Below are 27,624 nucleotides of genomic sequence, written 5' to 3'. Positions count from 1 at the left end.
TTATTGCAAGGACGGCCTGTATACAGCAATCCCATTATTTTGAAAAAAATTGAAATAATGGGCTTCTTACACTGACTTCTGTAAACCTCATTTCATGAGGAGTAAGGGAAGCCAGGGGAAGCATGCTCTATTTCAAAATAACTGCTGTGTAGACAGCATCAAATGTCGAAATAATCTATTTCAACTTAAACTATGCAATTAGCGTAGCCCAAGTTGTGTAGCTTATTTCAAGTTTAGCCCTGCTGTGTAGACATGCTCTGCCTGAATGTGATATTTCTGACTGATATAAATAACTCAAATATTATTTTGAAAACGTTGTACTTGATTGAGAAATATGTTTATTTTTAAAAATTAACTGAAAATACTCCTCCCCATCTGGACCTATATACCAAATATATGTATTTTTAAAAAGGAATAAAAAAATCTTGTCCTAATATGTGGATTATAATAAATACTGATGAATTGAAATGAAACTAGCACTAGTGCAGACATTAAAAATAAGTACATGAAATGAAGGTATTTTGTTGATAAAAATTCAGGGCACTTTGGTACTTAAAACTTAACGTTTTGTGCTAAATAGGTTGTATTTCATCCCACAATATTTTTAAAGATTCCCTAAACAGTTTAGCCTACCCGTGTTCAAGAGGATAAACAAAGGTCAATGTATACTTTTTCTCACATCTGTCAGAGGCAGAGGAAAGAAAATATACCCCTCGAATACCAAAAGTTTCTCCTCCCAATAAGACAAAGCTAGATAAGAAGGAAAGAACCCTGCAGATGTATTTTCTCAAAAAAATCTGTTGGAGAAAACAGGATTGATGGGTATGGAGGATCATTATGCTGACTTACCTAAACCAAACTTAGAAACCTTTGCAATTTACCCATACCTAATTTATAGTGCATTATTCTAGTGTTGAGGCTGAGTTATGTATTTTATAGGCCATTTTGCAATGAAGAAACTGGTTCATTGAGTGTTTTATATATGTAGGGAGGCTGATTTACTGCATGTCCTACAGGTAGTCTCACTATGCTTAGATGTGTGTGTTTATGTATTTTACTGCTTTTTTAGTCTTTCAAGCAGGCCATGAGGAAAGTATTATTTCAACTGGGATCTCACAATTTAACAAAGTAAACTTGAAAAACGTGAAAGTTTTATTTGGCTGATCCTTTATGTATAACATTCACCCAGCTACACAGAGGTAAAAATAGACCATTCTTCTCTTTACTTTCATTTCCATGACTTTAGTTTTATATATTTCACATACAGTATGGTCAGTAACTGAATCACAATGTATTTTCTGAAGTTTCAGTGGTACCCACTTGATCAGCTGCTGCTCCTGTCAGATATTATTTTATTAAGCTTTCAATTGTTATTCTTCAGTCCTGTGACTCTCTGTGTGGGGAACACAAATAGTGTCAGTAATGCTAGAACTATACATAAACTCTGGGAAGGTATGCATCTTGTAGACTGTTAGAAGAGGTGCTTAATTTTGCCTTACCCTGCTGTAGTCCACACACCACATGCACTTATTGGCTTTTTGCATAGGCAGCTCTCTTCTGTTGGCGTAACATAGGTTTGGGGAGCTTAGAGTTGAATACACCTCTTTGTGTGTATCCTTGAGTTATTTTCACAATTCCATAGTCCATATACATTTCTTAGACTAATCTTTTCCCCACCTTCTGTGTGTACAGCATACATCAGAAAATCTGTTTCTCTTTCAAGGTCATTTATCCCTAAACTTACCCAGAGCAACCAGCTTTGCCCACCCCATTCTGTTAACTATCCTCTTCCTCATTTGCAATCTTCACTTCACTTTTCTCCTTGTGCTTATCAAAAAAGTGTGTGTGTATCTGTTTATTTAATGAGTTTCTTATTCTACCTCATACCTTCTCTTTCCCTCACAAAAGTAAAATGTAAAAAAGCTGGCCACTATCCTACTACCTCTCAAAAATAAGAAAAAAAGTAATGTTATGTGAAAGTAGCTTTTCACACTTCTGTATAATCATTAAAAAGTTCAAATGCAGGAGGGCAAAATCAATTTAAATGTAATGGAGACAGTTCTCACACTAAATGTAATCAAAAGACATCCTTTCTTCCACACAACTCTACTTTGCAGGGGTGGTAAGTATAAACCAACAGCAGCGTCAGCAAGGGATAACTATTTGACAGAAATGGCAAAAAATACCTTTAAAGATGCAGACACTAGAAGACATAGCAATAGAATCAAATAACAGAACCTCCTGCACTCCTGTACTGAGGGAATATTATTAGCTCCATGCTCGGCACTTTGGGATTTACCTTTTATTTCTGTTAAGGTAAATCTTTAAACTGAAAATAACTGTTGCTATTGCCAGCCCTGACTCTATAACCACATAACTAGTTTTGGGATTCATTTTCCTCTCCATTCATGTGTATAACTTGCAATGATATAGTAAGGGGAGTGATGGGGTCATATCAAGAAGACAAGCTATGTTTCAGAAACAGAATTCAGAAGGGAATATAAGGTTTTAATAGTCATCATCACTATTTCACTGTCCTATTGCCCGAAGTAATGACCATGATATTATACTCTAGCTAGTACTCAATTGCATGGTAAGAATTCAGTTGAATTTCTTTGTTTCTTTGGCCTCTGTACTTATTTGCTGTGAATAAAAACATTAAAAAGTGAAAAATTCTGGTTTTGTGAGAGTTCCAGAATCAACAGTTCATAAATCACAATTTGCTAAATAAAACAGTCCACTTGGTTAATTGCTACTGGGTTTACACTTACAAATGGTGGGTTGATGGGCAAAAACTTTTGTTTGTCTGGATATTATTTCTTCTTCTATAGTTTTATTTGGGGTTTTAAAATAGATTGGTATGCCCAGAAGTAGAGAAGAGCACTCTTCTCTCCACTTTGCCAAGAATGGTCAATCACATTTATCAATGAAGTGGTGCAAAATGAACATTATTATCATACCGAAATCTTTCACATTCAGCCTTTAATCTCTGTCTATAGATTATCTACTAAAAACTTTGCTTAAAGAATTCTATAGACATGTTTGTACTGAAGAAGTTAAATCTGTCTCTGTAGACAGTTTAGGAATAGAGAAAATAAATAAAAACAGTACCAACTAGAAGTAAAATATCACCTTTTTCCTCCAGTTATCTTCATTCAGAATCTTCTGTCTTAATGCTTCCTGCAGCTGCTCTGTTCTGTTCTGATGAGAAATCAGCATCAACTCCCTAGAAATCATAAAAAAAAAACTATAGCTAAAAGAGGTACTTTGCCTAGCCCTAGATGAATTTTCTTGCAGTTAAACTATTTGCAGTAGGCACCTTCTTTTACTGTGTTTTTTGGTACATAATACAGTGGGGACCCTCAGTCCCAACTGGGGCCTCCAGGAACTACAGTAATCGCTATTTATATAATACTATTGTAGCTCTGTCATGTGCCTTTTTTTATACACAAAACATTATAACTTTTTACAGTTCCACATCCCTTGATATAAGGTGCAATTATTTTAATATTTTCTCAAGTTGATTTTCTTGATTACAACTGATATAATAGAAGAAAAAAAGCTGTTACAGTTAATTGAACTCAAAACATTACTATGATCATTACAATACTGCAACAAGTTTCGAATCAGCAACACTGAGTAAATTCAGAACTAACTTAGCTGATATTTACCTAAAAGGAAAATATTCTTAAATGATGCCAGTAACTAATGTGAAATACAGTTGGTAAAAAACTGTTACTCTCTTTTCTTTAACTGTTGTTCTTCAAGATAGTGATAGAAATGTAGCCGTGTTAGTCTGGTGTAGCTGAAACAAAATACAGGACTATGTAGCACTTTAAAGACTAACAAGATGGTTTATTAGATGATGAGCTTTCGTGGGCCAGACCCACTTCCTCAGATCAAATAGAAAAAATTCTTCCACTATTTGATCTGAGGAAGTGGGTCTGGCCCACGAAAGCTCATCATCTAATAAACCATCTTGTTAGTCTTTAAAGTGCTACATAGTACTGTATTTTCTTCAAGATGTGTTGCTCATGTCCTTTCCACATTAGGGCTACGTCTACATTGGCCCCCTATTACGGAATAGGGATGCAAATGTAGCACTTGGGAAGAGGCAAATGCGCGGGGGATTTAAATATCCCCCGCGGCATTTGCATTTTCATGGCCGCCGCTTTTTTCCGGCTTGGAGATAAGCCGGAGAAAAGCGTCCAGACTGGCGCGATCCTCCGGAATAAAGCCCTATTCCGGAGGATCTCTTATTCCTACTTACAAGTAGGAATAAGATCTCTTATTCCTACTTACAAGTAGGAATAAGAGATCCTCCGGAATAGGGCTTTATTCCGGAGGATCGCGCCAGTCTGGACGCTTTTCTCCGGCTTATCTCCAAGCCGGAAAAAAGCGGCGGCCATGAAAATGAAAATGCCGCGGGGGATATTTAAATCCCCCGCGCATTTGCCTCTTCCCAAGTGCTACATTTGCATCCCTATTCCGTAATAGGGGGCCAATGTAGACGTAGCCCAGGTGTGTGCACTTTAGGAGGAGGTTTGGGAGGAGCAATTGGCTGTGATATTACGAGATCAGATCTGGGAAGGGTGTGTATGGCAACTGGGTCACGAATGACACATGCAAAAAAGTGAAGAACCAGTGCTGATGTGGCCATGCAGAGTCTATAAGAATAACCTCTACATTGTCCCACTTGACTTTCAGTAAAATCTTGTGCACAAGAAGAATGGGGGGAAACACACAAAAACAAGGCAAATGCCCAGATGAGTTAACGTACTCCCTGGAAAATTTCAGAGTATCCCAAAGGTGAATCTACCACTTCCCTCCCTAGCTTGTTTCAATGATTAATCATCCTCACTGTGGAAAACTGAATCTGTTTTTAGTTTTAGCCACTTTTTCAAAAGTGGTTTATAATTCTGTCTGTTTTTGTGAGTCCACCTTTAGTTGCCTTGGAGCTGATCTTATAACATGCTGAATACTTACTGCTCTAAGACCCTAATTCAGGAAAGAATTTAAGCCAGGTTTAAGTCCTCCCTATTCATAGCATTTGTAACATAGTGTGGGTGCTGTCTACTGTTGTAGTCCTATGTTCGCTCTGGTGTTGCAGTCACTGTTTGTCTTATGGGTTATATGTGATCCTACGGTCCTATCCTGCTCTGTAGTGACGCTGGGTGTGGGTGTGCCTCAGTTTACCTGGCCCTGAAGCACTAGCTGCATGAGGAGTGGGAGGCTGGGTGTGACTCACTGGGAAAGTATGTGCAGTCTCTCACCTCCTGAGGCATAGGGGACAGCACATCAAACCTTGAGACTGGAAGGAGGACAATGGAGGAGGCGGGGCTGCCTGGGGTATAAGTGAGAAGTGGCTGTGGGGATGAGGCAGAGTGAGGATGTTTTAGACCAAGGAAAGGAGTTAAGCCCCTTCCTCCTAAGAGGAATAAGGTTGCTCCTGCCCTCGCTCCTATGCTACGCTGTATCTCTGAGAAACAATTAAAACCTTCTACTCTACTGGCCGACTGAGAGTCACATCTGGCTGGAGATGGGGGTACAGGGTCAGGGGTTTCCTCGACATGCCATCACAGCATTACTTTTGCAAGTGCTTAATTTTAAGCATGTGCTTAAGTATTGCCCAGAATAGGGATGCTATCCTGAAAACAGCTATTGGTGCTTAGCATCTCTGAAAATAACAACATTGGGCACTGATATGAACATGCACACAAAATTAAAATTTACTTATGAAAATCTGGGCTTTATCTACTTTATGCTTCACTTTTCATGTCTGCAAAATAACTAGGGGAAAATAATAGTAAATTGCAAGGAGTGATAGAAGGGTTAATTAATATTTGAGGTCCTTGGATAAAAGATGCTCTAGGGCTGGTTCAAATCCCACTCAAATCAGAAGGAGGTTTTCTATTGATTTCAGGCAGGCATTGGATGAGGTCTAATAAAAATGTCAGGTATTATAGATATTTCCCAGCATTGTTATAGTTGGCATACTAACACAAACAATTTAAAGTATTAGAAAGATTAAAATGCTCTGGGACCCTGACCCTGAAAGTTTTTCCGTTAAAAGCATTTGCGCAAAAGAGCGTCTAGATTGGCACAGACGCTTTTGCACAAAAGCACTTTTTGCGGAAAAGCGTCCGTGACAATCTAGACACAGTTTTGCACAAGAAAGCCCTGATCGCCATTTTCGCCATAGGGGCTTTTTTGCACAAAACACTTTTTAGCTGTCTACACTGGCCCTCTTGCGCAAATACATTTGTGCAAGAGGGCTTTTTCCCAAACGGGAGCAGCATAGTATTTGCGCAAGAACACTGACAATCTTACATTAGATCGTCAGTGTTCTTGTGCAAATTCAAGCGGCCAGTGTAGACAGCTGGCAAGTTTTTCCGCAAAAGCAGCTGCTTTTGCGGAAAAACTTGCCAGTCTAGATGCAGCCATAGAGTTACCGGTACTTTGCTAGTACACCGGATGAAAGTGCAGCATTATTCCACATAGGTACAACTTTCAAAATGCAGTATTTTTTGGCCAATAAAAGGAATTAACACCCTCTTTTGCTGTTTGGAAGCTACAAGAAGGTTTAATAAAAAGTGATGACAATTCTCAAATTACATATGTAACTTTATTAACCAATGGAACTTATTGCCATGGTATTACTGAGACCAACAGTTTAGTAAGATTCGTAAGGATTGGCTATTTATCTAAACAAAAAAAAAATCATCAGAACAATAATGAAAATCCTAGATCTTTGGAAGGCTAATTTTCTTACTTCTAAGGCTACGTCTCCATTTGCCACATTGGAGATTGATCTGGTGTTCAATTTAGCAGGTCCAGTTAAGACTCACTTAACTGAACACTGAAGGCAGTTCTGGTTGGTGCCGGTACTCCTTGCAGTCACGAGGAGTAAGGGAAGTCAATGGGAGCATTTGCTAAGGAAGAAAATTTTCACTGTGAAGAGGTAATTGTTTAACTGCCCTCTATATGTCTATGATGTTTCTTACTCCTTTCTTTGGCCACGTCTACACTAGACTCAGAGAGTCGGGTTAAGGTACGCAACTCCAGCTAAAATACGTAGCTGGAGTTGGCTTACCTTAAGCCAGCTTGGCACTGTCTTCACAGTGGGAGACCAACAGGAGCAAATGCTCCCATCAGGTCCCCTTACTCCTCACAACTGTGAGGAGTACCGGTGCCAACTGGAGCCACCCATAGCATTCGATTTAGCGGGACTTATCTAGACCTACTAAATCAAATGCCAGAAGATCAATCTCCAGCACAGCAAGTGGAGATGTGGCCTTTGAAGCATCTGATACTAGCCATTAGGATACAATATCCAGTATGGCAATTTTTATGCTCTTGTAATCCATTAATTAGGTATCTGTAACACATTCCTACCATTCGTATAAACATTTATTGTATTAAGAGATTAAAGAAAAATCTATAAAACTAAATAATTTAAGGCTGTGTAACATGCTTAATCAAAACAAGACATTACTGGTCAGTGTATTATGGAACATATCTAACTTCATGCTAACTTTTTGTTTTCATATATTTTTAAAATATTAAGCCAGTTTACTGGAATATAAACATAGTTTTAATTAAAATATTGTTTGACATGGCTCTTCTTTTTCTTTGTTTGTTTGGGGGGGTTTGTTGTTGTTATGACTCTTCAGAATTTGAACTATAACAAACTCATGATTTTTCTCATTTTTTTGCAATGACAAAAAGTAAGCATTACTTACAAACAATACATAGAAACATTCTTATTCCATGACAGAAACAAGACTGATACAACTATACAACATTTCGATAACATCTTGTTTTTCTTCAACTGCTTCTAAACTAAAGGTGTTCTTTAATTTCAATGGCAATAAATGTAAATATCAATGATTAACATTTTTGGTTTAAAAACACATTATGCTATTTTATAATAGTATAGCATGCTCTTTATGTTAGGCAGATAATACACGTGATTTTATATTTTTTTTTATAAAATAAGGAAGTTTGAAGATTTGACTTTTAAGGGGCTTTTTTATTTCAAGGTATTCTCAAAAAGAAAACTAGGCAGAAAATCAGGTTATGCAAAACAACTCGTGGTGAGTCATTTCTGATTACCTTTCTTGTTTTAGCATTACCACTTCTTCCTCTCTCTGTCTAAGAAGAGTTTTAGTTGTTTCCAGTTCATTTTCTGAGTAACTAGTTCTTCTTCTTAGATCTTCTTCTTGCCTTTCTTTCTCTGTCATGTCTTCCTGTAAACGTTTGCATACTTGTTGGCAAACTAATAAAGACTCTTCTTTTTCTTTAAGATCTTTAGTAAGTCTAAAGAATAATAATAAAAGAATCACTAAAACATCACAGCTGAATGCATTTTTCTTTATAGGTAAAAGAGAATATTATTATACAAAAATAAAAAATAAAGGAAAAAGAATGCAGAACATCTTTGTGAACCTAACTAGAATGATGAAATACAATTAAGAAAAAATATAAACTGAAAGTACCAAAAAGATTTGTGATTAAAAGAGCAATATTAAATTAAATTAAAAATAATTTGACCCCCTTTCTCACCTATAATGCATTTGTACATAAAATATAAACAATTCTGAAATAAACCTGGATTTAGATATTCCATTTTCATACTCCAGCTTTTGAAGTTCACTGTGACAGATATCAACTTCCTTTGATTTCATCCTAAAATATAGCAATTCATAAAGTTTCCATTAGCCCTAAGAAATCAAAGCTTTTATTCATTAAATGATTTGTACTTCATTTATTTAACTGATTCACACATTTTATTTCAGTTGAATATCATTAAAAAATTCCCACCAGGAAGATTTATTAAACTGGTGTTGTCACGCTCTCTGTATAGCTCTGTATACATATATACACTGAACACACAGAAGCATATTTAAACCTGCCTTAAAAAAGCCTAGCAGCAAAGCATATGTGTGACTTTAAATGCATGAGTAGTCCTGCTAAATCATTGTAAATTTAATGGCAAGCGTGCTTTGCTGGAATCAGTGACTTAAACCAGAACTAAAGTATGAGTTTTTGTAATGCCCTCTGTCTAACCCCAGTTGATTCAAGGTTCTTAAAAGTGTTTTTGCATAGCACCTGAAACTCAAAATAAGATACTCAATTTGTGCTACACAAATTGCGTAGCATATTTCGAGTCTATTTCATAATAGGCTATTTCGTAATTTGGCGCTGTCTACACAGTGCTACATTTCTAAATAAAGCACTATTTCAAACCATCCCTTACTCCTTGTAGAATGAGGTTTACAGGGATTGTGAAATAGCGCATCCACTACATTTTGAAATAGCAAATGCATTCAAAAGGCGCGGGGTAGCTATTTCAAGATACTGGAGGTGGTCTCATTCTGGTTCTTAGACATTTAGTTTGGATTGGTCCTCCTTTTAGCAGGGGGTTCACCGCAATGATCCTCTGAGGTCTCTTCCAACCCTATTATTTTATGATTCTGTGAATCAGAAAGAATAATATGAGAGTCTGCAAATATCATTTTACTTTCACAATACAATTTTTGGTTATTGTTTATTAGCTAGGGGGATAGCTCAGGGGTGTGAGGGTTAACCTGCTACTCCCAGGGTTATGAGTTCAATCCTTGAGGGGGGCCATTTAGGGATTGGGGACAAATCTGCTAGAGAGAATACTCAGCCCTGTTGAGAGGGCAGTAGACTGGACTCAATGGCCTCTCAAGCTCCCTTCCAGCTCTATGGGTGTGCCTAGACTACAGGGCTTTGTTGACAAAACCATACCTGTGTCTACACTACCGCCAAGTTCTGTCAACAGAACTTGGCAGTTTTGTTGACGGTGGTAAACCTCATTCTACAAGGAATAACGCCTTCTGTCAACAGAAGGCATTTTTGCATCTACACTGTCCTTTGCGGCTACACTATCATGTTGACAAAGCGGCTTGCTTTGTCAACAGAACTGGATGTAGTCTAGACGCTCTTTGTTGACAGAAGCTTGGTCAACAGTATCTGTCAGATACTGTCGACAAAGCCTCTGTCGACAAAAGCCTGTAGTCTAGACGTACCCTATGAGATGGTATATCTCCATATTAAATTAAATCTACTTGCGTGGAGGAGATTTTCTTGAAAGGGGATTCAATAAACAGAAAGACAAAGAAAGGGGCAAGGTACTTTGATAGGGTGGCTAACCCTTAAAGAGGTGTTGGCTTCTATAAGAGGCACTAGAACAGGGTATGACTCTCAGGCAAGCGACCTACAAAGTGGAAATCCATGGGAAGTATATGAGTCTTCTGCAGAAGACCCTGGGTTTGGGGGAAGGGATGATTGCTGGACTGTGCTTATTTTATGTGGAAGAAATAACGCTGAAGTCCTGAGAAAAGGGCCTGAACCAGAATCTGGACATGGTCTCACCCATTCCTAGGCTGAGGGGGCAGGCCAATAGCCACAGAAAAACTAAAGAGAGAGGTTAAGAGTGATTAGGGAAGGAAAGAGGGGGGAAACAAAGAGGGGAATGTGTAGACTCGGTGAATTAAGGCTGACCTGAAGAGATTGTGAAGGAGGGGAAAGAAGTGGAATAAAGATCCAATTAATAGAGAGGAAAGATGTCCTAAGTAAAAACTGCAGCATATAGTAGACCGATGTTGTATATTATCAGTGTTCAAAGATCCCAGCTGCAACTCTTAGACTTTACTCCTGATGACTTTAATCTATGGCTAGGATTTCTCTCTTACTTATAATTACATAGGTGATGTAGGCTGCCCCAAACAAAGAGTCCTTAGAGGCTCTCTCCTGAAGAGTTCTGAGTATGAGAAGGCAGGTGGAGGGAGGGAGAAATGCCATCTGGGTCTCATCTTCCTCCTCCTCCCCGCCATGGTGCAACCACACTTGTGCAACTGCTTGTCTCTGCTCTTGAGAGTTGGTAGCTCTGGGTTCCTAGGCTGTGTCTAGACTGGCAAGTTTTTCTGCAAAATCATCTGCTTTTGCGGAAAAACTTGCCAGCTGTCTACACTGGCCGCTTGAATTTCCGCAAAAGCACTGACGATCCCATGTAAGATTGTCAGTGCTTTTGTGGAAATACTCTGCTGCTCCCGTTCGGGCAAAAGTCTTTTTCCGAAAAACTTTTGCACAAAAGGGCCAGTGTATACAGCAGAGATTTGTTTTCCGCAAAAAAGCCCCGATCGAGAAAACGGCGATGGGGCTTTTTTGCGGAAAAGTGTCCTGCCAATCTAGATGCGCTTTTCCGAAAATGCTTTTAATGGAAACTTTTCCGTTAAAAGCATTTCCAGAAAATCATGCCAGTCTAGACGTAGCCCTAGTGTATTATCATCAACATCACAGGAATCACCATTCACTACCACAACAGGCATCAAGTATTGAAAGTACAACCAGAAAGATGAAGGACTGAATGGTCATGGAGACTTTACCATCCTCTCCATTGTAAAAGGGAACCTTTCAGAACATGCTTAAGGCAGAAAAGATTTTGGAGGACTGAGCCGAAGTTTGTGCTTAGAGGGGACTTCGGTTTCCAGTGCAACTTGATAACTTTCAGGAATACTTAATTAACTTCTAAAAGATTCCTAACTTGTTATTTTTTTAGCATATTTCCCTTTATCACACATAGGGTATGTCTACACTACCCCGCTAGTTCGAACTAGCGGGGTAATGTAGGCATACCGCACTTGCAAATGAAGCCCGGGATTTGAATTTCCCGGGCTTCATTTGCATAAGCGGGAAGCCGCCATTTTTAAAACCTCGCTGGTTTGAACCCCGTGCAGTGCAGCTACACGGGGCACGAACTAGGTAGTTCGAACTAGGCTTCCTAGTTCGAACTACCGTTACTCCTCATTTCACGAGGAGTAACGGTAGTTCGAACTAGGAAGCCTAGTTCGAACTACCTAGTTCGTGCCCCGTGTAGCCGCGCTGCACGGGGTTCAAACCAGTGGGGTTTTAAAAATGGCGGCTCCCCGCTTATGCAAATGAAGCCCAGGAAATTCAAATCCCGGGCTTCATTTGCAAGAGCGATATGCCTACATTACCCTCCTAGTTCGAACTAGGAGGGTAGTGTAGACATACCCATACATGTCAAAGGCCTAATGACAAATGGACTTTACAATATAGTGTTCAGTACAAGATCAAGGATTAACAAATCCTTCTACAGAGTGAAGCAAACAGACTGAGCGAGCCTTGAGTAGAAGAGAAAGAAAAACTCTGTCTTTGGAATGGCAGAGTAAACATACTGCCAACTCAATGGAGGAAAACAAATTCATCCTAAATTATATTCACACTAACCTCAACAAACTTCAGTCAGGAAATAAACTTTAAATTTGCTCAGCAAAAGTGCCAAACACAGAACACATATATGCTAGATGGAGTAAATATATTCCAAACGGAGTTAGACATGCAAGCGAAGAAACCCAATTCATCTTAATAAATTATAGGACCAAGTAAATTAAACACATTAATTTTTATTAAAATACAGTCATTGATATAGTACTATTTTTTAATTATCTCAGCTTCTCAAGAAAAGACAACACAAAAGGGACACCAATGCATTGACATTTTCTTAGTAGCTCAATTCACTCATGGCTTAGTGAACTGAGCATTGCACTAAGAAATGTGATTGAGGCTACATCTACACTACAGTGGGGATGAATGCTATAAGATCAATCTACTGGTGGTCGATTTAGTGTGTCTAGTGAAGTGGTGCTATTTGGGTGATCTAAGATGTAGTGACGTATTTTTTGAATAGTTGATGTTTGTGGTGGGAATTATGGTTGAGTGTTTTGGGAGGAAGCTGTTATGTTTTGGGTAAGCACATGTGAAGAGGGTGAAATCATGGTTGCAGGTTGCATGGCTTGGGAAAGAATTAATTAGCAATTTCCTGTGTTATGTGGTTTGGTTAGTGGTATGTGCACTAGAGAAACCTTAATTACTTAATGATTTTGTTAGAGGAATTTTTTTAAAATAAAAAAATCTATATCAACTCTGACAGCTGAGTCGATCATATGTATTCCGGTCCTTGTGCCATGTTATAAAAGCCCAAAGTCTTCCAGAAGTACTTGGCTCTACACAGTACGGCAGTCCTTCCTCATGGTTCCCTGGTCAAAACTCAGGTTCTCCCCATGCTCCTTCTTAATCACAGCCTTGCTTCTTCCCATGTCCTCCTGTAGTACTCTTCCTGGACATGACTTTCTCCCCACATCCCTGCTCTCTTACCATCTCCACTCAGACTCCCTCTACATTTTCACTCACCATTAGTAGTATTACAGATGAACCAACATAGGAACTAAGGGGAGAAAAACAGGTATGTGTGTGATGTGGGGAAAGGAGTTTTGATGGCATATGAGTGGGATATGTGGAAGGATGCCTGGGATAGGGAGTCATTCACCTCTGTTTTGGGGCATTGATGCACTAGTCAGTGCTTTTTTTGTGACGGTACACACCGGTACGGTGTACCAGCACCTTTTTTTGTGAGCACTCTTGCCGTGCTGCTTTCTCCGGCACAACCCCGGTCCTGGGAGCACTCATGCCGTGGTGCGCAGCTTAGCTGGGCTGGCAGGAGGGACTGAAAAGCAGCATGCGGCTCCACTGTTGGAGCAGAAAAGTATCATGTGGCTCAGCTGGGCTGGGAGAGAGGGCTGAAAAGTGGCGGGCGGCTCAGCTGGGGGGCAGAAAAGCGGCAGGCAGCTCAGCTGGGTTTGGGGGGTGGAAAAGCGGTGGGCAGCTCAGCTGGGCTGGGGGGACTCAGTGAACCGACACTAGAGGCGTAGTGAGAAGGGGGCAGTTGCCCTGGGCCCAATGCTAGTTGTGGTGAGAGCGGACTGCATGTTTCACAGGCCCACATGACACAGAGCAGTGAGCCGGGAGTTGGGCCATGTGCTGCTTCCCTGTACACACTGCGAGCTGAGGCAGCCAGGCCAGAGGCAGGAGCAGCCACTTTAAAGGTAGGCTTATCTTACCTGTCCCATCCCTCCAGTGCCTGGCTCTGCAGGAGGGGAATTAGGTGGGGGGAGGATGTTGGAGGTGCCTGGCTCTGGAGGAGGGGTGGGAGCATTGGGATAGGGGGGCTAGGGTGCCTGGCTCTGGGGAAGGGGTGACTGCATTGGAAAGGAGGGGGGTGGAGGAGAGGGTGCGTGGCTCTGAGGGAGGGGTCAGTTTTGTGATGGTACACCCCTATTTTCCCAGCATATCGTAAATGAATGGCATTCCCCTTGGGCGTACCGGCACTTGGCTTCCAATTGAAGCCCGCTTGGGATACATGGGTATTAAAGGGGCCACAACCACATTTCGGTCCCCTGGTGCGGTTTTTTTTTTGCTCAACAAATTATCCCTGGAGTACCGGCAACTTTTTTCTTACAAAAAAAGCTCTGCCCCTGGTAATATAAGAGAAGTATCTAGCAGCCCTAGGTATGCTGATGCCTCAGTACAGAGTCGCTGGGCTCCTTATAAGGCTAAGTTTTGCATTCACATTCCAAATTCTTTAAAACCTTGCACTCCCTGCCCTCCACACTGCCAGTCACTCCCTGCTTCATTTGGGGGAGACAAAGGACAAGACAGCAGGGAAGGGAGTGGGTAAGGCTGCCTGAAGGTTGTTTGTTTAGTTTCAGGTAAGAAATATAGCAATATTTCAAGAAAGCAGCATTTTTAAATCTTTCCTCTGAAACCTTAGTATATCTTTTAAGCTATGTCTACATTACAACGTTATTTCAAAATATCTAATTTCGAAATAGTTATTTTGAAATATCTTATTTTGAAATAATGCATCTACACACAAAATGCATTTCAAAACAGCTTTTTGCTATTTCAAAATAGAGCATCCACACTGATTGGACACTGAATCGCATTTAAGGCCAGCTGAAACTGGTTCCAGTAGGGCATCAGGTCAGAAGTTACCTTGTGGCCAGGGCAGCCAGCAGGGCATCCTGGGAAGGACTAGAGGCCCCCTATTTCAAAATAAGCATCTACATAGCGCTTATTTTGAAACAGAAATTTCGAAATTGGCACTATTCCTCATGGAATGTGGTTTAACAATTTCAAAATAAGCCCTCCACTATTTCAAATTAATTTAAAAATAGCAGTTGGCTTGTGTAGATGCTAGGAAAGTTATTTCGAAATAACAGCTGTTATTTAAAAAAAAACTTTGCTGTGTAGACATACCCTTACTAAAAACTTCTATGAACAATTCAGTTGTCCTATGACAAGTTCCTGTGTCAGAGATTGATATCAATCATTAAAGTATGAAAAAGAGGGATATTAGTCCTGCTTTAAATATATGTCTACACAAAGAATTTTACAAAAAATTCCGACTCATAGGAGCCCTAGAAAAAATTTCCATGGTTACAGATGCAGTGTAGCTGTAGCCATGCAACCTAAAGAAGAGACAGTGTATCTCAAAAGCATGCCTCCCTCACAAACAGAAGCTGGTCCAATAAAAGATACTATTTCATCCACCCTGCTAGCTAAACCTGTCTACACTGGCCGCGAGTATTTGCACAAGAACACTGACGTTGTAATGTACAAAATCAGTGTTTCCTGCGCAAATACTCTGACGCGCCCACTCAGGGACAAGTCCTCTTGCACAAGTGTTCTTGCGCAAGAGGCCAGTGTAGACAGGTAACATCAATTTCTTGCGCAAGAAAGCCTGATGGCTAAAATGGCCATTGGAGCTTTCTTGCACAAGAGAGCGTCTACACTAGCACGGATGCTTTTGCGCAAAAGCAAATCTTTTGCACAAAGGCACATGCTAGTATAGATGCTCTCCTGCACAAATACTTTTAACAGAAAAACTCTTCCGTTAAAAGTATTTGCGCAAAATCATGCCAGTGTAGACGCAGCCATAAGGTTTACAGAAGGTCTTCTAATAGAGCAGGTTGAAATTCTCTAGTCCAGCACCCTCGGGACCTGACTGATGACGAACCAGAGAATTTGCAGATCACGGGAGGTGAATATACTCTAGCAGCATTGCCAACTCTTCCACTGCTTACTGGGCTCTTAGAAGATATTTAGGGGTAAGTTAGAACTAATTAAGAGCACAGAACAGAGAGCCAGGACTGGTGGTTATAAACAAACTTTACAGAACAATGGGAAACTTGGTCATACTAGGGATGTTAAATAACGGTTAACTGACTAGTCGAATAACCTCATGAATTCTTATCGGTTAGTTGACTATTCTATAGGCCCCATCAGTGGCTCTGGCAGCCAGGGAGCTCCAGCCTCACTTCTGAGGAGCACCCTGCCACTCCATGCTGCTGCCTCTGTATCAGCTTGTAGACACTGCAGCGGTGGGAAGCAGAGCACCCCAGCCCCCATGCAGGCTGGCTTGGGAGATGGCAGTGGAGTGGAGCAAGCTACTGTGTAGCTCTGCTTCCCCATGGCTCTTGCTGCTGTGGTGAGTGTAGGGGAGGGGAGCCCACCCTTGCTGTTGGCCCCAGCCAACACAAAGGCCTACCGGCTAACATGAGTATGGGGAACCATAGGACAGTTGGGTGGCTGCTGTGGAGCTCCCCAAAGTGCATGGTCAGGGGCAGCTGTGATGAGCCATCCTATGGATAGGACAGCTCTGCACACACCTCCCCCAGGCCACAGGGACGTGCCAGCATCCAGAAGCTGCTCATTGAGCTTCTGATGGTCATACTAGGGACATCCAAGCTGGTTTTAAATTGCCTGGGTGCAGCAGGCGGGGCCAAGGGATGCATGGGGGAGGAAGGAGCGCACAGGCTAGCAGGGAGAGCCAGAAGATGTGTGGGGAGGGTAATGTGGTGAAACTTCTTTCCCTGGAACCCTACTAGAAGGGGGTGCCTGCTGGCTCACTAGGAGGATTTGAGAACTGGCATTGGCCCTCAGGTAAACTGAGCACGGGTATGTCTACACTACAGCGCTAATTCGAACTAACTTAGTTCGAATTAGTTAATTCGAACTAAGCTAATTCGAATTAATGCGTCTAGAACTAAAAACTAGTTCGAATTAGCGTTTTGCTAATTCGAACTAGCGCGTCCACACTGATTGGACGCAGGGGGACATTTAAGGGCGGCTGAAACTGGTTCTGGCAGGGCATCAGGTCAGTAGTTGCTTTGTGTGGCTGCTGTCTGAGGCTATCTGAGGCTCGTGCTTAAAGGGACCCCCCCGGACAGCCGGTTCTCAGCTTTTCCTGCTTCCTTGCCAACCTCGCCGAGGGACAGCAAAGCGTTGGTCTCTGTGCCCATCTGTGTCGGTGCTTCCCTTCGGGGATGCCGCCGCAGGTGGCAACATGGAGCCAGAGCTCGCCCAGCACCTACTGGTGCACTTTCTGGACTTGCTGCTGCAAGCCTGCCACCAATGGCTCGAGGCTGCCTGGCACCTCCTGGTGCACGTCAGCCCCCTGCCTCTCCGCCTGGCCGCCCTGGGGGCCGTGGAGGAGCCGCGGCGGCGCCCCGGCACCGGCGTGCCCTACCACGTCTGGCGTCTTGACACCAGCACCGACTGGTGGGACCGCATCGTCCTGGAGCGCTGGGAGGACCGACAGTGGACCCAGAACTTCAGGATGAGGAGGGACACCTTCCTGGAGCTCTGCGAGTGGCTCGCCCCTGCCCTGCGCAGAAGGGACACTCGCATGAGGCCCGCCATCCCCCTCCAGAAGCGGGTGGCCATCGCCCTCTGGAAGCTCTCCACGCTAGACAGCTACCGATCCGTCGGGAACCAGTTTGGCGTGGGGAGATCCACCGTCGGAGTGGTGCTCATGCAGGTACGGCACTCGCCGGCCACTGCGCCGGAGGGGGAGGGAGGCTGCGAGGAGGGGATGTGCCGCCCCAGGGACAAAGGGGGGACGGGAAGAGGCGAACGCGCCCCGCACCGGAGGGATCAGTCTGTCCCGGTCGTACTACACGCCGCCAGGGGGGTTGCTTCCGGGAGTGGGGCGCGGGGCACTGCCAGAGCACGAACGCTCCCAGCCACCCGGGCGCCCCACTGATTGCCGCTTTGCTGTGTCTCTCTCCGCAGGTGGTCAAGGCCATCAACCGGGTGCTGCTCCGCAGGGTGGTCCGCCTCCCCGACCCGGACGCCGTCATCCGGGGATTCGGCGCCCTCGGCTTCCCCAACTGCGGGGGGGCCATCGACGGGACGCACATCCCCATCCGTGCACCGGCCCCCTCCCGTTATGTGAACCGCAAGGGGTACTTCTCCGTGATCCTGCAGGCCATGTGTGACCACCGGGGACAGTTCACGGACATTAATGTGGGCTGGTCCGGCAAAGCACACGACGCCCGGGTGTACCGCAACTCCTCCGTGTGCCAGCGGCTGCAGGACGGGACCTTCTTCCCCGACCGCCACATCAGGGTCGGGGACGTGGACATGCCCATGTGCCTGGTGAGGGATACCACCTACCCACTGCAGCCGTGGCTGATGAAGCCCTACACGGGGCACCTCAATCCCTCCCGCCAGGCCTTCAATACCAGGCTGACCAGGGCCCACATCGTGGTGGAGGGGGCCTTCGGGCGACTGAAAGCCCGCTTTCGATGCCTCCTCACCCGTCTGGACCTGGCCGAGCACAACATCCCTCCCGTGGTGGCAGCATGTTGTGTGCTCCACAATTTGTGTTAGCGAAAGGGGAGGCTTTCCTGCCAGCCTGGATGGCTGAGGCTGACCGCATGGCTGGACACTACGGTCAGCCCCGCACCGCCGTCATCCGGGAAGCCCAGCGGGGGGCCGTCCAGATCCGGGAAGCCCTGCGGGAGAGCTTCCAGGTGGAGGAGGAGGACTGACCTCTCCCTTGCATGCCCCACTGGGGCCTTCTTCCACCCTACCCCCCTTCCCCTTTCCCCTCCCTACCTACTGTCAAATAAAGACACCTATTTTTCAAACAAAAACGTCTGTTTATTTCACATAACTGGGGTGGGGGGAGGGAGGAATGAGGGTGGGAGAGGGGAGGGGGAAACCTGGGACGAGGGAGCTGGAAGGGGAGGGAAGGGAGGAAGGGAAAGGAAAGCTCAGGGGTGGGAGTCCGGCTGCCTCTCCCGTCTCGCAACACTGCGGGTCCGGGGGCGTCGGTGGGGAATGGTTGTGGAGGGTGGGGCAGGAGGGATGGGGGGTGTGGAGGAAGCAGGAGCGGGAGCAGGAAGGGGAGCAGGGGGAGCAGCAGGGGAAGCAGGAGGGGGAGCAGGAGCAGGAGGAATTGGGAAGCGGTCGAGCAGGCTCTGGAGGTGGCCTCGCAGGGCACGGCCCTGCTCCTCCAGGGCCTCCAAACTCCTCCGGCGCAGCCTCAGGTCCTCCTGGACCCAGTGGTCCTGGAGACGGAGCTGTTACTCCAGGAACTGGAGGTGCCGCCTCTGGTAGTCCTCCTGGTTCCTGGCTCTCCTGCTTGCCCGGGCACGGGCAGCTGCTGCAGGCGGGGTGGTGCGCCCTGCAGGCCCAGGTGCTGCGGCTGTGGTGCAACAAGACCAGCGGTAAATTACCCCAGGGGCCCAGGTATGTGAAACCCAGCTCCCTTCTGCAAGGCCAGGGCCCCTGCAGGATCCCCAGCTGCTGCTCCGTGGTGGGCAAGTCCCAGGCACACGGTCCCGGGGCTCCCTCTCGCCCCAGCCCTCCGTACACATAAGGGGAGCACGATGGTACTCACAGGTGGACACCTCTCCGGCCTCGGACGACACAGGCGAGCGGCTCTCTGGGGTGCCTCGGGGGTCCCAGGTCCTGGGCAGGCTGCCGGCAGGCTCCTGGCTCTCGGAGCCCTCCTCCTCGTCCTCCGTCTTCTGGAGCGGTCCCTCTGCCCCGGGGTCTATCACGTCCCGGGGGGCAGGGCCGACATGAGCCCCCAGGAGGCAGTCCAGAGCCTGGAAGTGGGGGCAGGCCTCCGGGTCGGCCCCTGGCAGGCAGGCCCGGGAGTAGGACTGCCGCAGGTCTTTGATCTTGCAGCGCACCTGCTCCCGGCTGCGCTGGTGGCCCCTGGCGGCCAGGCTGGCAGCCATGCAGCTGTAGACGGCTGCGTTCCTGTGGCTAGTGCGGAGATCGTGGCCATTGGAGGCTTCCCCCCAAACCTGGATGAGGTCCACGATCTCCGCACTTGACCAAGCGGGTGCCCACCTCTTGCGTCCCTGGGCAGGCTCCTGGGAGCCACCAGGCTGGTCCTGGGGAGCAGTAGAGGGCTGGGTGGCATCGGGTGGCTGGCTCATTTTGTGGCAGGTGCAGGGTCTGCTGGCTGGGTGCTGGCAGCCTTGCAACTGGCACAAACTGTGTAGCCAGCCCGTGGCCCTTTAAGGGCTCCGGGGCCGGGAGGGGGGCAGACAAGTTTGCCTGATGTTGGCCAGAGTGGCCACCAGGGCAAGCTGGGAAGGGCTAGCCTCCCACTAGTTCGAATTAAGGGTCTACACAGCCCTTAATTCGAACTAGCTAGTTCGAACTAGGCTTAATCCTCGTAAAATGAGGTTTACCTAGTTCGAACTAAGCGCTCCGTTAGTTCGAATTAAGTTCGAACTAACAGAGCGCTAGTGTAGCGCCTATGAAATTTAGTTCGAACTAACGTCTGTTAGTTCGAACTAACTTTGTAGTGTAGACATACCCCATGAGACTTCTGGTGTATACATAGCCAAGGTTCAATTCTCAACACAATTCTCAAGATGCAATTTCCTATGTCTCTGTAACATTTTACACACATGTGTACATGTGCCACTTGTATGGAGATGCTATCCATCTGGTAAACTGCAGAGCCACATAATTCATGGATTTGTCATGCACCTCTGAAAGTCTAATCTCATCTTTGCCTGTCCATTAATCAGCCTTCCCTGATCTTAGTGTATCTTTCCAAACTTCTGAGTAGCTCCAAACAACTGCCAGTTAAAAACACATGTATACCTGTCAGAGAAGCATGTCTTTCTCCTCTCAGGCATATAAAAATTCTCCCTAACATTATAGCAAGATTCAGGCTTGGACCATTAACATCTTTTCTATACTTAGAAATACTACAGTTGTAAGTTCCATTACTTCAACCCCTTACATTGAGAAATGAGAACATTATTTCCTTTAGAAAAGGGAAATTTCCAGCTTCCCAAAAGGACCATGGAATAATTTCTTATCCCAACATAAAATAATTAAAACTCTGGTACTTATGTCACAGAAAAAGCTATTTTAGGTGACTGTTAGATGTTTTCATGAACTCCCTCTGAACAGTGTATAATTGGATTCACAGTAGAAATAGTACCAGTACAAATGGTCTGGTAGCACTTTATAGACTAACAAAACAGGTAGATGGTATTATGAGCTTTCGTGGGCACAGCCCACTTCTTCAGATGACCAGAGTTAAGAGTTTAGGATGTACGGACCCAAAATAAATAGGAGAGGGGAAGGGGAGGAGGGGAAGGGAAAATAGGGAAGGCGGGTGGGAGACAAGGGATGCAAATATGTTACAGAGGCTCAGGAAGTTCTTATCTGCATCGTTTTAACTACACAATCTTCAGATACTTACTGATTCCCTCTAGCTCCCTGTCTCCCAGGGAATCAGTAAGTATCTGAAGATTGAAACAGAAAACAGGACTATGTAGCACTTTAAAGACTAAAAAGATGGTTTATTAGGTGGGCCAGACCCACTTCCTCAGATCAAATAGTGGAAGAAAATTGTCACAACCATATATACCAATTTTCTTCCACTATTTGATCTGAGGAAGTGGGTCTGGCCCATGAAAGCTCATCACCTAATAAACCATCTTGTTAGTCTTTAAAGTGCTACATAGTCCTGTTTTTTGTTTCAGCTACACCAGACTAACACGGCTACATTTCTATCACTATCTGAAGATTGGGTAGTTAAAATGAAGCAGATAAGAACTTCCTACGCCTTTGTAACATATTTGCATCCCTTGTCTCCCACCCCCTTCCCTATTTTCCCCTCCCCTATTTATTTTGGGTCTGTACATCCTAAACTCATAACTCTGGACATCTGAAAAAGTAGGCTGTGCCCACGAAAGCTCATGATACCATCTACATGTTTTTTTAGTCTATAAAGTGCTACCAGACGATTTGTTGTTTTATTCCTGAAATAGTTCTTCTATAAAATATGGCATATATAGACTATATTATGATAGAAGATAATAATAAGTTTGATTTAAACTAGTTCAAGATGGTCTGACTAGCTCATCCATGGCTTGATCAAGGCCCACTGAACTCCATAGAAAGATTATACAGGTTGAACCTCTATTCTGGCACCCTTGGGACCTGACCAGTTTTCCCTCTAAGATTTTCCATCTGAGACCAGAGTGAGTTTTGTTTTGTGTGCCAGACCCTCCACACACACACACACACACACACACACACACACACACACACACACAGCCTGAAAACCACCCAGCTTGGCACCCAGTCTCACTCCTTCCAAGCCTTGCTCCCACCATTCCTGCATCCATGGGCTGCCCAACCCCTGCACTGCCAACCCGTACAGCCTTTACTACTAAACCTGCATTGTTCCCCCTTTGCCCAAATGTATGTTCGGTAGTGCCCCCTTCATCCCAACCCCTGCACTTTCCTCACAGCCCAATCCAGTCATAAAAGTGTAGTAATTTGTAAAGCATAAAAAAAGACTGCATTGTCCCTCGCCATTGACTCTAAAAACTCATTTAATTGCAAGTTAATGACATTCAGAAGATGACTTTAGGGGTATCACCAGAAAATTTCATCCAGCTCTTTTTCTTCAGTTCACATTACTACACAGTACATACTACATAACCTAATTATTGATTATATTTTTTATAGTATCTACGGGTATGTCTACACTACAAAGTTAATTCGAACTAACGGATGTTAGTTCGAATTAACTTTGATAGGCGTTACACTAGCGCTCCGCTAGTTCGAACTTAATTCGAACTAGCAGAGCGCTTAGTTCGAACTAGGTAAACCTCATTCCACGAGAACTAAGCCTAGTTCGAACTTACTAGTTCGAATTAAGGGCTGTGTAGCCACTTAATTCGAACTAGTGGGAGGCTAGCCCTCCCCAGCTTTCCCTGGTGGCCACTCTGGCCAACACCAGGGAAACCCTATTGCCCCCCACCCGGCCCCGGACTCCTTAAAGGGGCACGGGCTGGCTATGGTGCCCGTGCCAGGTGCAAGCCTGCCAGCACCTAGCTAGCAGACCCTGCACCTGGCACGGCTCGAGCCAGCCACCCGATGCCCCCCAGCCCTCCACCTCTTCCCAGGACCAGACTGGAGGCTCCCGGGAGCTTGCCCGGGACCACAAGAGGCGGGCACCCGCCTGGTCTAGGGCGGACATTTTGGACCTCCTCCACGACCTCCGCAGTAGGCACAGGAAAGTGGCCGTCTAGGGCAGGAGAGCTGCCAGCCTGGCCACCCAGGAGCAGGTGTGCATGAAAATCAAGGGGGTCCACTGAGACCCCCAACCCTGAGCCCTGAGCTTACAATGGCCGTACTAGGTCAGACCAAAGGTCCATCTAGCCCAGTAGCCTGTCTGCCGACAGCGGCCAACCCTAGGGACCCTGGAGGGGATGGACTGAAGACAGTGATCAAGCCATTTGTCTCGTGCCATCCCTCTCCAGCCTTCCACAAACTTTGGGCAGGGACACCACTCCTACCCTCTGGCTAATACCAATCCATGGACCCAACCTCCATCACTTTATCTCACTTCTCTTTAAACTCTGTTCTAGTTCTAGCCTTCACAGCCTCCTGCAGCAAGGAGTTCCACAGGTTGACTATTTGCTTTGTGAAGAAGAACTTTCGCTTATTAGTTTGAAGCCTACCACCCATTCCTTTCCTTTGGTGTCCTCTAGTCCTTCTATTATGGGAACTAATGAAGAACTTTTCTTTATGCACCCTCTCCACCCCACTCCTGCTTTTATAGACCTCTACCCTATCCCCCCTCAGTCTCCTCTTTTCTAAGCTGAGAAGTCCCAGTCTTTTTAGCCTCTCTTCATATGGGACCTGTTCCAAACCTCTGATCATTTTAGTTGCCCTCCCCTCTCCCACCCTCTCTCTTCCCCTCTCCCACCTCCTTTTCCCAGTCTCCCCGAGTTTTGTTCAAGAAAGAGAGATTCTATTTTTGACCACACGTTTTCTTTATTTTGTACATCAGGAAGGGGGGCTAGGGAAGGGTAAGTGGAAGGAGGTGAGGGAGGAATAGGGTACGAGCCCCCGATGGGGAGGACTGGGCTGGCTCTGCGGGCTTCTGGGGGTGGAAGCTCTCCTGCAGCCCCCCGACTGCCCTCTCTCCTCAGATGGCAGCCTGTGGCAACTGCAGCCAGTCTGATGGCCGAGTGCTGTGATGTGCCCAGTGTGGGCACTCAGGGCACTCCAAGCCAGGACTGCTTTGCAAGCGGGGCACCCCTGAGAACTGTCTGTCTGGGGTGGGGGTCGGGTCCCTTTAAGCACAGCCCTCGGCTAGCCTGAGGCAGCAGCTCCACGCTCTAAGTCCTCATCTGATGCCCTGCCGGCACTGCTTCCGTCCATCCTTAACCCCGGTTCAGGGTCCACTTAACGTGGACATGCTAGTTCGAATTAGCAAAACGCTAATTCAAACTAGTTTTTTAGTCTGGATGCGTTCGTTCAAATTAGCTTAGTTCAAATTAACTAATTCGAACTAAGTTAGTTTGAATTAGCGCTGTAGTGTAGACATACCCTACATGTTTTAGACACCCTGTGAACTATAGAAAAGTCCCTTTAATATGTCATCAACTGCATATTGATTTAGAATCAATACAAAATAATGAATATTCATTAAGAAATTTTTAGTTGTCTATATACTGTGTGTGTGTGTGAGAAAGAGAGAGCGAGGCTATGTCTAGACTACAAGCTTCTTTCAGAATAAGCTTTTCCAGAAGCGATCTTCTGGAAAAGCATATTTCCAAAGAGAGCTTCCACACAGCAAAAGGGCAATGAAAAAGCGATGTGCTATTTCAAAAGATAGTGTCGACACTGATTGGATGCTATCTTGCATTTAAGGCCACCCAGAACCAGCAGGGCATTAGGTCAGCAGTTGCTTCCAGGTGCTGTTGCCTAAGGCTAGCGGAGATGAGTGCTTAAAGGGACCCCCTGGACATCTGCTTCTCAGCTTCTGCTGCTTGCTTGCTTGCTTGCCTACCTCTCTGAGGAACAGCAAATCATTTGCAGCGTGTGCTCTGGTAGCCCAGCTTTTGGACACCACAGCACACTCCTTGTCATGGAGCCGGAGCTGCCTCTGGGCATGCGATGGCCCCACACTGCCATGCTGCAGTTTCTGCAGCAGTTTCTGTAGGCTGCCTTCATGGTCCTGCAGGAGCTCAATACCAAGCTCATCATCGAGACCCTCTTCCTGTGTGGGGGAGCAAGGCCCTTGTAACCACACCCCAAGGTGAAAAATGGTTTTGGAGGCTGGACGCCAGTTCCGACTGGTGGGATCGGCTGGTCATAGAACACTGGGACGACCAGTAGTGGCTGCAAAACTTCAGGATGAGGAAGGCCACCTTCATGGAGCTGTGTGCCTGACTCACTCATGCCCTTCATCGACAGGACACCCAGATGCGACCTGCCACTCCCCTGGAGAAGCGGATCACCATCGCCATGTGAAAACTCACCACCCCAGACAACTACAGGTCTGTGGGCAACCAGTTTGGTATGGGAAAGTCCACCATCATGGCCCTCCTCATAGAGACAAGGAGGCTGTAGTTCCTGACGGGGGGAAGGGAGTACTAGAAAGGGGTACCCTAGGGAAAAGGTGGTGCGGGGGGTGGGCAAGAATCCCTGTCCCCAGGGGGCGGGTGTTTCTGCAATCCCATTCTCTCACAGCCTGCAGTGGAGATGGCCTTATAGGGAGTGGCTCCTGGGGCAGGGGGAGGGGGGAAGGGATAGGGAGGGACTCAGGGACCTCCCAAGGGCTCATCCACCCCCTTTGATTCTCTGTTTTGTGTGTTTCTATGTTTCCTTCTGTAGGTGGTGAGGGCCATCAATGCCATCCTGCTGCGCAGAGTCATCCGTCTGGGAGACCTGGACTCCATCATGGCCCCATTTGGTGCCCTGGGATTCCCCAACTGCACAGGAGCTATAGATCGAACCCATATCCCCAGCTGAGTACCAGAACATCAAGCCACGCAGCACATTACCCACAAAGGCCATTTCTCAATGGTGCTGCAGGCCCTGGTTGACCAGCGTGGACAATTCATGGCCATTTTCATCAGGTGGTCGGGAAGGGCGCAAACACCTGCATTTTCAGAAATTCCAGTCTCTACCACAAGCTGGAGGCTGGCACATTCTTCTCCAGTGTGACTTTTGGGCTGGGGACGTTCAAATGCCACTGTGCATCCTGGAGGATGCAGCCTATCCCCTCATGCCATGGCTCATGAAGCCATACACCAGCTACCCGGACCCCAGCAGGGACCACTTCAATGCCCATCTGGGCAGGGCCCGCATGCAGGTGGAATGCGCCTTTGGGTGCTTGAAGGTGCGATGCAGGTGCCTCCTAACCCACCTCGATGTGGCGGAGCACATCATCTCTGAGGTGGTCTCTAGGTGTTGTGTTCTCCACAACATTGTAGAAAGGAAGAGGGCCTATTCCAGGGTGGGGAGCAGATGCCAGCAGGGAGGGAAGGGCCTTTGAGCAGCCGCACACAGCTGCTATCCACCAGGCCTATCAGGTGGGGGTGCTCATTTGGGAGGCCCTGAGGGAGAGTTTCTCTAGGATCCCAATATCTCTCCCCAGGGCCTCCCCACTAGGGACCTGTGCCTTCCCCCCATGCCTTTCCCTCAATAACTCTCCCTTCTCCCCTTCCCTATAAAAACAATGGGTTTGTTTTCAAAACATAACTTTGTATTTTGTTTTTCAATAAAAGTAATTGGGAAGGGGGGGGGGGGGGCTGAGAACCTGGATAGAGGGAGGGAAGAGGGGAGCTCAGAACCTAGATAGGGAGAGGATGATAAGGGGCTCAGAGCTGGGGCTGGGAGTGGTACAGCTGGAAATTCCGCCTTAGGTCCAGGGACCTCAGCAACATGGGGGGCCAGGGACAACAGGAGGATAGACAGGAGGGGGGGCTGGAGCAGGGTCAGGCATGGTGGGGGGAGGAGCAGCGGCTGGCATGGCAGGAGAGGGGGCATAGGCATGGCAGGGGGAGAGTAGGAGCAGGAGCCAGGTAGGCCATCATCTCCTGTATGGTGGCACACGTTTTGGCCCTATTGCACCAGCTGAGCCCACATTTGGGTCCACCACTGGGCGTCATCCCAGACCTTCTGGGCCAGGGTCTGCTGTATGTCCCAGAGGACACTGACGTTCTCCCTCATGAGGTCTTCCTGGACCCTCCAGCACTTGCTGTTTCCCCGGGACAGGTGACTGCCTCAGCTGGTGGTGATCACCCCTTAGTCATGGCTGGTCCTTCTGTGGAGGATACAGAGGGAGAAGTGGTCAATCATCCATGAAGACACTGTCCTTGAGCCCTTGCCCCTTCTCTGTGAGCTGCGAGCTACAGTCCTCGAGACACAGGATGGTGATGTCCTGGGAGCAAGACCATGGGTAGACTGGACAGCAGGCAAGGGAAGTGTCCGGACACAGCAGGATCCCATGGGTGGGAGAGGGGCCTGGAGCAGCCTGGCCTTCCACAAGGGCTGCACACACACCTGCACCTTGCAGCACTGTTTCCGGGAGTGGGTGGTGCCTCGAATGTACAGGCATGCCCATGTGCAGCACTACAGAGTGTGTTTGTGGGCATG

At 46.2% G+C, this 27,624-nt stretch overlaps 1 protein-coding gene across 10 annotated transcripts in view; it reads right to left on the bottom strand.

The window, feature by feature from the left end:
- The window catches only part of LEKR1 (leucine, glutamate and lysine rich 1), a 144,222-nt gene that overhangs the window by 23,502 nt on the left and 93,096 nt on the right, over positions 1–27,624 (bottom strand). For all 10 annotated transcript variants that reach the window (XM_075937768.1, XM_006123470.4, XM_075937767.1 and 7 more), the window contains 3 exons: positions 8,611–8,688; positions 8,116–8,319; positions 3,133–3,226 (listed from right to left, as the gene is read on the bottom strand). In XM_075937768.1, coding sequence (XP_075793883.1) covers positions 3,133–3,226; positions 8,116–8,319; positions 8,611–8,688 — 376 coding nt within the window. The remainder of the gene's footprint in view (positions 1–3,132; positions 3,227–8,115; positions 8,320–8,610; positions 8,689–27,624) is intronic.

The sequence above is a fragment of the Pelodiscus sinensis genome, chromosome 10, assembly GCF_049634645.1.
Source record: "Pelodiscus sinensis isolate JC-2024 chromosome 10, ASM4963464v1, whole genome shotgun sequence".
NCBI lineage: Eukaryota > Metazoa > Chordata > Testudines > Trionychidae > Pelodiscus > Pelodiscus sinensis.
This window is presented reverse-complemented; position numbering and strand designations above follow the sequence as displayed.